We start from the raw sequence: 10,125 nt of genomic DNA on the forward strand, positions 1-10,125 counted from the left end.
GCTGGGTCCTCAGCTTCTGCCTTGGCTTATATGGGACAGTTTCCACATAGGACCAGTGAGTTAAAAATAAAGAGGACTGGAAAGGTGGGTGCTATTCCAGAAAAATCAGATTCAATTCCCTGCACCCATGCAGGGGCTTATAACCATCTATAATTCCAGTCCCCAGAGATCCCATGTCCTCTTACAGCTTATGTAGCCATGAGGAACACATGATATACAGACATGCATGTGAATAAAACACTCATACACATATTTTAAAAATTAAAATGGAGCCACGCAATGGTGACACCTGCCTTTAATCCCAGCACTCCGAGAGGCAGAAGCAGGTGGGATCTCTGAGTTTGAGGCCAGCCTGATCTACAGAGTGAGTTCCAGGACAGCCGGGGCTTCAGAGATAAACCCAGTCTGGAAAAACCAATAAAATGGGGAAGTTCTGCAAAGATGGCTCAGAGATTAAGAGTGTTAACTGCTGCCGGGCGGTGGTGGCGCACGCCTTTAATCCCAGCACTCGGGAGGCAGAGGCAGGCGGATCTCTGTGAGTTCGAGGCCAGCCTGGTCTACAAGAGCTAGGTCCAGGACAGGAACCAAAAGCTACGGAGAAACCCTGTCTCGAAAATCAAAAAAAAAAAAAGTATTAACTGCTTGTGTAGAAAACCCAGAATTCGGGGGCTGGAGAGATGGCTCAGTGGTTAAGAGCACTGACTGCTCTTCCACAGTGACCTGGGTTCATTTCCCAGCACCCACATGGCAGCTCACAACTGTCTGAAGATCCAGATGCAGGGGATCTGACAGCTTCACACCAATGCACATAAAATAAAGTTAAATAAACCATAAAAATATTAAAAAAAAAAAAAGAAAACCCAGAATTCAGTTTCCAGCACTCGGGGGTGACTCAAGTGCCAGGGGATCCCAGGCCTCTAGCCTGAGTGCACATACTCGTGCCCACACACAGACACACACCTGAATATTACATAGTGAAAACAAGCCGGCTGTGGTGCTGTATCTTCAATCCCAGCAATAAAGAGACAGAGGCAAGCAGCCAAGATAGAGACCCTAGCTCAAAAGAAAACAAAACCCAAGTCTTTCTTATCTGTTTGTTCGTTCTTATGTGTATTTTGCCTGCGTGTGTGTACGATGAGTATCCATGGTGATCATGGAGGTTAGGAGGAAGGCATTAGGTCCCCTGGAATTAGAGTTAGAAAATGTTGTGAGCCGTTATATAGGTTCTGGAAACTGAACTCAGGTCCTCTGTAGGAGTAGATAGTTCTTAACCACTGAGCTATCTTTCCAGCCCTAAAAATAAATCTTAATAAAATTGTGACTGCAGTCTGGCTGTGGTGGCACATGCCTTTAATCGAGCACTCAGGAGGCAGAAGCAGACAGATCTCTGTGAGTTCAAGGCCAGCCTGGTCGACAAAGACAGGCTCCAAAGCTACAGAGGAACCATGTCTCCAAAAGACATAACTAAATAAAAATGACTGCAGACATAGTGGTACAGGCCTGTGATCCCCGGACTTGGGAGGTAGAGGCAGGAGGATCAGGAGCTCGTGGTTATCCTTGGCTGCATAGCAAATTTGAGGCTGGTCTGAGCTGCATTAGACAAACACCAAAATGGCCGTCAGAAAACAGGACAAATGTTCATACTCAGAATAGCTGTAATGGGCCAGTTGCCTCTTGGAGCATTCCATAGTGGTCTGTCCTACACCCCCAAGCCAGTTTCTCTCCTATGCAACAGGCCTACTCGTAACAGGGCTGCCATATTGCAGGGCAGGGCCCAAGTTTTAATGTTTTCTTTCTGCTGTGTCAAGGTATTTTATTCCTTGGGATCTGAGATCCACAGGCTCTTCCCCAGCACTCAGGAGAGTGCCTAGGTGGTGGCCACTGAGACCCTGTCCCCTCTTCCTCCAGGACCGCTCAGGAAGTGGCAGCGAGGAGGACTGAAGCAGACATTCCCATTCCGGAGTCCTGACCCCGAGGCGAACGTCCCAGCCGAGATGGAGTAGCCCTTAGCAGTGATGGGTAGCACCAGATGTAGTTTCGGACTTGGAGAACTGTACACATGCAATCTTCCACATTTATAGGCAGAGAAGAATAGGCCTGTCTGTCGGCCCTGGTCTGGCCTTGAGTCTCTACCAGCATTAACTGTACTGTATCTTACTGGACAGAGCCGACGCTCCGGGAGGTCCGCAGGCCCCGCGGGTATGTCAGTGTCACTGGAGTCAGACGTAATAAATTAAACCAATGACAAACCACTGCTGGCCTCTCTGTACTCTTTGTTGTTACAGTAGGGTCTGGACCACAGAGAACAAAGACCTTTGGTAGCTGGGACTAGCTCGTGGGCAAAGTACTGGCCATGTCAAAGGTGCATCCTTACCACCCACACATGCCAAGCAAGCCAAATGAGTGAGCTTTGGGTTCAAGTGAAAGCCTTCATCTCAATGTATACGGTGGAAATGAATCACAGAAGATGTCCAGTGTCCGTCTCTGGCCTGCATGTGCATATGAACACACACTAGCCATGTGCACATGCATGCACATGCTGCTCATATACACATCCACATGGGCAGTCTCACGTTTGGGCTGGATAGATGGCACTATAGGTAAAAGTGTCTGCAGCACAAAGTCCCTGTATCTTCAAAGCCACAGGCCAGGCCCCAATCCAGTCCAGCATACTGTGCTCTAAGACAGTCATGGAGAAGAGCCTCCATGCTCCTTCAGGCATGTGCCACAACCACCTGGCTAAACACAGTTTTGTTTTGTTTTGTTTTTGTTTTTCGAGACAGGGTTTCTCTGTGGCTTTGGTGCCTGTCCTGGAACTAGCTCTTGTAGACCAGGCTGGCCTCGAACTCACAGAGATCCGCCTGCCTCTGCTGGGATTAAAGGCGTGCGCCACCACCGCCCGGCATAAACACAGTTTTTTTTTTTTTTAAAGATTTTATTTATTATGTATACAACATTCTGCCTGCATGAAGAGGGCGCCAGATCTCATTACAGATGGTTGTGAGCCACCATGTGGTTGCTGGGAATTGAACTCAGGACCTTCGGAAGAGCAGTCAGTGCTCTTAACCACTGAGCCATTTCTCCAGCCCATAAACACAGTTTTTTAATGGCATTTAAAATCTGGGTCTTGCTGGACCTGGATACTCAGGCCTTTAAGGCCAGCCTGGTCTACATGGTGAGTTCCAGGACAGCTAGAACTCTGTCTCAAAAAAAAAAAACCAAAAATAAATGAATGAATAGAATAGAATAGAATCTGTTTATTCCCAGGAGGCAAAGACAGGTGGATCTCTGAATTTGAAGTCAGCCTGATCTACAAAACAAGTTCCACAACAGCTAGCTCAAATAAATAAATAACTAAAGCCTGTCTCAAAAAAATAATGTACATAACACACCAACACATGAGTATGATAATACCGTTCATTTTAAACAGCAGCAAATCCAAAGTGAGCCTGACAGGTTCTGTGTGACCTTGTGTTTCTCCCAGCAGAAGTCTGGAGCTGGCCCCTCTTCAGTGTCAGAACCAGCACCAGCACCCACACATCCAGCTACCTTGTGGTCGGAAATTGCTGCCATCGTCCCAACTGTTTAGGCCGTATTCCAGCTGTTTACAGAGATGAGCAGTCCTCTTTTGTTGTAACTGTATACGTCATTTTTCTATGATGTTGACTACATAATTGAAATAGCCATTTTATGAGGCTGGTACCTGCCTCTTCTCATCTGAGAGCCAATAAACTAGTATTAGATTTATAAGGGAAATGACCTGGTACAGACACATCATGTGCACTGCCAGGTGTCATGGGGACATGGGTCATGTAGGACGAGGTCAGAGTGGCAGGCCTGCCTAGTCCCAAGCTGCCCTCTGCCTGAGGTTGGCGACAGCCCCTTCAGGCCCCTCCCCTGCTAGTCCCACTCAGTGCCTGAGCTGTCCAGATTCCAGCGTGTAAGGGAGTCTTCATTCACAGGTAATACTTCTCCATGATTACGAGATCCAGGCCTGTATTTCAGGAGCGCTAGGGGTTGGAGTGCCTCTGGGTTCTGGAGGAGGGGTACTGAATCTGGAAGGTGGAAATGTCTTAGGAAGAGGTGTGACTTACACAGTGAGCATGTAACCATTTGTTGATACAATAAAGCACACCAGGCCAATTGCTAGAAAAATAGCAGCAGTGATGGGCAGTTGGTGTTCATGTCCACTGTGAAACTCCCCCTCCACACAAGGAGCCCTGTGTCACCTAGTGGGTAGAGCACTCACCTTTCCTTCCTGAAGGCCTGGTCTCCACTCAAGCCTTGCATAACCTTGTCTTCGGACATCCAAGGGCACCTTCGTGCACACACCCGACAATCTTTCTTTAAAGCAAAGTTCCTAGCCAGGCAGTTGTGGTGCACACCTTTAATCCCAGCATTTGGGATTACAAAGTGAGTTCCAGGACAGTCAATGCGCAGATAAACCCTGTCTCCAAAAAAAAAAAAAAAAAATTAAAAATAGTTGGATTCTTTTTATTTATTTATTTGGTTTTTCTAAACAGGATTTTCTCTGTGTAGCCTCATTTGTCCTAGAACTAGCTCTGTAAATCAAGTTGACCTCGAACTCATAGAGATCCACCTGCCTCTGCCTCCCAAATGCTATGTACTATAGTGTGCACAAAGGATCAGAGGAAAACTTGTGGGAATTGCTCCTTTCCTACCATGTGGGTCCTGGGGGTCAAGTTCAGGTTGTCAGGGTTGGTTGCCTTTCCCCACTGAGTTATCTCACAGGCCCTAAAGCCCTTTATTAAAACCCTAAACAAGGGTCTGGAGCGTTTGCTGCTCTTTTCTAGAATGTTCGTAGAGCCCAGTTCCCAGTACTACATCAGGTTGGTAACTCCAGATTCAAGGAATTAGATGCCCTCTCTGGACTCAACAAGGACGCACACAGAGACAGAAAAATCAAGTCTTTAAAACCACAAACAAGGCTGGGTAGTGGTGGCTCACGCCTTATAGGCAGGTGGCTCTCTGTGAGTTTTGAGGCCAGCCTGGTCACAGAGCAAGTTCCAAAACAGCTAGAGCCACAGAGAGAAATCCTGTCTCAAAAAATCTAAAACACGCAAAGTGGCAACCCACCAGGGATTCTGAGGTTTAGGCTCTGATGACCTTCATGCTCCTCTGGGGATCTCTACCCCCCCTTTCCTCCTCTCCCTTCCCCCCACTTCCTCTCCTGTTCTTCTCTTTTGCACTCACTTCTTTCAGGGGACTCTAGATAAGAGCTGAGGCTTTGACCACTAGTGTTTGAAGGTCTGCTGGAGACCAGCACTGCACCGACATGCTCAAGGGGGCTCACCCCTGGGCTAGCAAAGCAGCAAGGTGGGTAGAAGCCACTACACCAACGTTGCACTGTGGCCATATCCAGCCCTGGATGGAACTGCATGGGCCAATGGCCTTCCGGCCCTGTAGCCACATGGCTCAAGAACATACACATGTCCATCCCTAGGGTTCCAGAGTGTTCCAGCCCAGACCATCCCAGTCCATGGAGACAGTAAAGCAGTATCTGACCCTGACCTAATAGCCCCTACTGGTGTCTGAGTTCCTATTCCTTCCTCTTCCTACCCCAGCATCTCCCACCTAATCAGCCCATTCGCTTCTTCCTTAGACCCTGCTCCTGCTCTCACCCCAGCTAGTATGTTCCCCTGATGGAGGAAGGTCATTGGTTAAATAAAAAGAAACTGCTTGGCCCTCATTGGTTAGAAGATAGGTGGGAGGAGTAAACAGAACAGAATGCTGGGAGGAAGAGGAAGTGAGCTCAGACTCCACAGCTCTCCTCTCGGGAGCAGACACCTCAGAGATACCATGCTCCCAGCTCCCAGGCGATGAAGCTCCGACCCAGGATGGACATAGGCTAGAATCTTCCCGGTAAGCACACCTAGGGGCGCTACACAGATGATTAGAAATGGGCTAAATTAATATGTGAGAATTAGCCTAGAAGAGGCTAGATAGAAATGGGCCAAGCAGTGATTAAATGAATACAGATTCCGTGTAATTATTTCGGGGCATAAGCTAGAGCTAGCCATGTGGGCGGCCAGGTGCCAGGGACACAGCCCCGCCGCTCGTATTACTACATTCCCCAGAAACCACAGGAGACACCCGAGTCACAGCAGGTTTCTCTTCAGCTCAGGAATCCTCTATGGCACCCACCTCAGTCTGGACAGGAGCCAACACCTGCCCCACTTCCTGCCATGGTTTACTAAGGTGGGCGTAGGTAGCACCAGTTCTCCAGCTGGGGGGAATACAATTTATTCACCTCTTCCCCAGGAAAAGTCATACAGCAAGGTATATGTTAGGACTTAGGACACCCCACTCTGGACATCGTATTTTAAAACAGAGGGAAAATTGGCAGGCTTGTCTTTTCCCTTCAGCCTTTTTCATCGAAGCAGGCAACTTGACAGTCTAAACATCACCTTGAGGCCGGGCGGTGGTGGCGCAGGCCTTTAATCCCAGTACTTGGGAGGCAGAGGCAGGCGGATCTCTGTGAGTTCGAGGCCAGCCTGGTCTACAAGAGCTAGTTCCAGGACAGGCACCAAAGCTACAGAGAAACCCTGTCTCAAAAAAACCAAAAAAAAAAAAAAATCACCTTGAGGACAAATCTCTGGGCTGGGCGTGATAGTTTCTAGGTGACCTAACACTTACGTGGGTGGTACCATCCCATAGGCTGAGGTTCTAGACTGACTAGAAAGGAGAAAGTGGCTGAGAAGCAGCTCATCCCTGCCTCATGCTCCTGCCATCGTGTCCTCCTCCCATGATGGCCCGTGTCCCCTCAATGGCACACTAAAACAAAACCTTCCTAAATAGCCCTCTGCATCCAGGCAGCAAGAGTTCCCTCAGCTCTCTGTAAAGCTGAGCAAAAGCTCCCTGACCTCACAGGTCACAGAGGTCTTCTGGGTACCCTCCCTGCCCCTATACCCTGAGTAAGTGTCCTTATCACCTGAGAGGCAGGAATGCAGAAGAAAGCCAGGACTGTGACCTTCACATGGCCCTGAATCACCTCCTTTGATCTCAGCTCCCTGAGGCCAGCCCCTCATCTCACTGGGTTCCACAGGCTAAGATGCCCCCACACAAGCCTGGGGCCCGTGTATTGGTGAAGGGAGAGAACCAGCTGCACCAAGTTGTCCCCTGAGCTCCACCCACATGCTGTGGTATTTGTGTGCTCACAATAATAACCATAAGCAACTTTTGATGTACAGCCAACTAGTTCAGCTGCTCAGGAGTCTGAGGCAAAAGTACTGCTTCAGCTGAGGAATTCAAGGCCAGGCTGGGCTATGTAGCAAAAGCCCACATTAATTTGAAAAAAAAAAAAAAAAGACTGGAGAGATGGCTCAGCAGTTAATTGCACTGGCTGCTCTTCCCAGCATTCACTTGGCAACTCACAATTGTCTATAACTCCAGCTCCAGGAGATCCAATACCTTCTGACCTCTGAGGGTACCAGGCAAACACTCAGCACACACATCTACATCAGGCAAGATAATCATACACATAAAGATTTTTTAAAATAAGAATTGACAAACGGTGGTGGCAGACACCTTTAATCCCAGCACTCGGGTGAGAGAGACGGGCAGATCTCCCTCAGTTCAAGGCCAGCCTGGTCTACAGAGTGAGTTTCAGTACAACTAGGGCTATACAGAGAAACCTTGTCAGAGAAAGAGGAAAGGAAAAAAAAATCAGTAATGCATGGTGGTGCACGCCTTTAATCCCAGCACTCAGGAGGTAGAGGCAGGTGGATCTCTGTGAGTTCAAGGCCAGCCTAGTCTACAAAGCGAGTTTCAGTACAGCATGGGCTGTTACACAGAGAAACCCCATCTGGGAAAGAAAAAGAGGAGCCGGGTGGTGGTGGCGCACGCCTTTAATCCCAGCACTCGGGAAGCAGAGGCAGGGGGATCTCTGTGAGTTCGAGACCAGCCTGGTCTACAAGAGCTAGCTCCAAAGCTACAGAGAAACCCTGTCGAAACCCTGTCTCGAAAAAAACCAAAAAAAGAAAAAAGAAAAGAAAAAGAGGAGGAAGAAGGTATTCATTAACTTATTTTTGATACACACACCTGTTACCCCAGTACTAGAAAGGTTAAGGCAGGAGGATTGTGGATTTTGATACCATCTTGAGCTACATAGATCAAGTCTTGGGCTAGGTAGATAGATGGCTCAGTGGGTCAGAGAGCTTGCTGTGCAATCATGAAGATCTGAGTTCAAATACCCAGCACCCACGCAAAAAAGCCAGACAGCCACATATACAGCTGTTAACCCCACAGACAGCCACCCATCTACACACCTGCATTCTGCAGACTGCACACAGCCTCCCACACGCCTGCAACCAGGCAGACAGCCGCCCACACACCTGTAACCCTGGCACTGGGGGCAGCTGAGGTAGGGTTGCTGGGACTTGCTTACTATTAGCTGAGTCCCAGGTTCAGTGAATGATCTGTCTCAAGAGAATATGGGGGAAACAGCAGAGATAGTTTGGGGGGAGGGGTGTTGAGACAGGGTTTCTCTGTAGCTTTGGAGCCAGTCCTGGAACTCTCTCTGTAGACCAGGCTGACCTCAAACTCACAGAGATCCACCTGCCTCTGCTGGAATTAAAGGTGTGCCCCACCACCCAGCTGGTCACTGTTTTTTATTTTGAGACAGGGATTTGCTAGCCGGGCGGTGGTGGCACACGCCTTTAATCCCAGCACTCAGGAGGCAGAGGTAGGCAGATCTCTGTGAGTTCGAGACCAGCCTGGTCTACAAGAGCTAGTTCCAGGACAGGCTCCAAAATCACAGAGAAACCCTGTCTCGAAAAACCAAAAAAAAAAAAAAGAGAGACAGGGATTTGCTATGTAGCCCCAGCTCTCCTGGAACTCGTTCTTGTAGAGCAGGCAGAGAGGCCCACTTACTTGGTAACTTCTTTTGGCCTCTGTTTACATGGGTGTGTGCACCCTCACATACACACGCATGTGCACCTCACACACATTTTACACAGCACACGAAGGTCCTCCTTTCTCAGAAAAACCCAACAAGGAATTCTGGGAACAGTTCAGTGTAGTATAATTGTGCAAGCAGTTGGACTTGATCTGATCCACAAAATGTGCAGAAAGCCCCGAGCTGTGGCGGCACACTGGTAGGTAGATCCCTGGGGTGAGACTGGCTGGTGCGGGGGGAGGGTATATGTGTGTATGGGGGTATGTGTATGTGTGTGGGTGTGTGTGGTGTATGTGTACTGTGTGTATATGTGGAGGTATATGTGGTATGTGTGTGTGCTGTGTGTATATGTGTGTGAGGGTATATGTGGTGGGGGGGGGGGTATGTGCCTGCAGGTCCCTGCAGGGAGACCAGGGCATCCCTGTGACTCCTCAGCCAGTTTATCTAGTCAGTGAGTGCTGGATTCAAACCAGCTCTCAAGATAAGGTGGATAGACATCAAGGAAGACACTTGGTGCACTATTCTGGCACACATACACAGGCTTACACCCCCAAACACAAACATTTTAAACAAATAATTGAGATCAAAATGATGTGCATTTCTTCCTTTGGGTAGAATTAGGTAGTGTTCTCTAGCACTGAAAAGAAGGGGGGAGGGGAGTCAGGAGGAAGAGGGGAGTAGTGAGGGGGAAGGGAAGGATGGGATGGGATGGAGGGGAAGGAGATGCAAGATGGGAGAAGAGGTCAGATCATATAGCAGTGCTCCATTGCTGGCATGACTTCTGGGTGGAGGCTGGCGGCAAACACTTTTCAGGTCAAGTTCAATAATTCTCTCAATCTGGTGATGGGAGGGCAAATGGAAGGACAAGACACTGGGCAAAAACTTACAGGAGCAAACTCTGCTGTCCAGGGCAGCTCAGGAGACAACCACAGGAACCACGTACTAGAAAAGTGAGCCCAACAGGCTGAGACTGCTTTATCCGAACAGTGCGGGGTCACTGGGACACACACACACACATACACACCACACAATACACCATACACACACCACATACACAGACACACACACACCACATATACACACACCCACCCACACACATACAGACGACACACACCACACACGCACACATACCACACACACACACCATACACACACCACACAGCCACCAGGAAGTTGTGGCTATTTTACTGGAGCAGCAAAGGTGGTTT

At 48.8% G+C, this 10,125-nt stretch overlaps 1 protein-coding gene across 8 annotated transcripts in view; it reads left to right on the forward strand.

Moving 5' to 3' along the window:
- The window catches only part of Smarca4 (SWI/SNF related, matrix associated, actin dependent regulator of chromatin, subfamily a, member 4), a 98,355-nt gene extending 96,103 nt beyond the window's left edge, over positions 1 to 2,252 (forward strand). For all 8 annotated transcript variants that reach the window (XM_041657702.1, XM_041657700.1, XM_041657708.1 and 5 more), the window contains one exon: positions 1,909 to 2,252. In XM_041657702.1, the coding sequence (XP_041513636.1) occupies positions 1,909 to 1,941 (33 nt within the window). In that variant the 3' untranslated portion in view covers positions 1,942 to 2,252. The remainder of the gene's footprint in view (positions 1 to 1,908) is intronic.
- Positions 2,253 to 10,125: the final 7,873 nt, after the last annotated feature.

Source organism: Microtus oregoni, unplaced genomic scaffold (assembly GCF_018167655.1).
Source record: "Microtus oregoni isolate MIOR12 unplaced genomic scaffold, Mior012 000008F_ref0000371, whole genome shotgun sequence".
NCBI classification, from domain to species: domain Eukaryota; kingdom Metazoa; phylum Chordata; class Mammalia; order Rodentia; family Cricetidae; genus Microtus; species Microtus oregoni.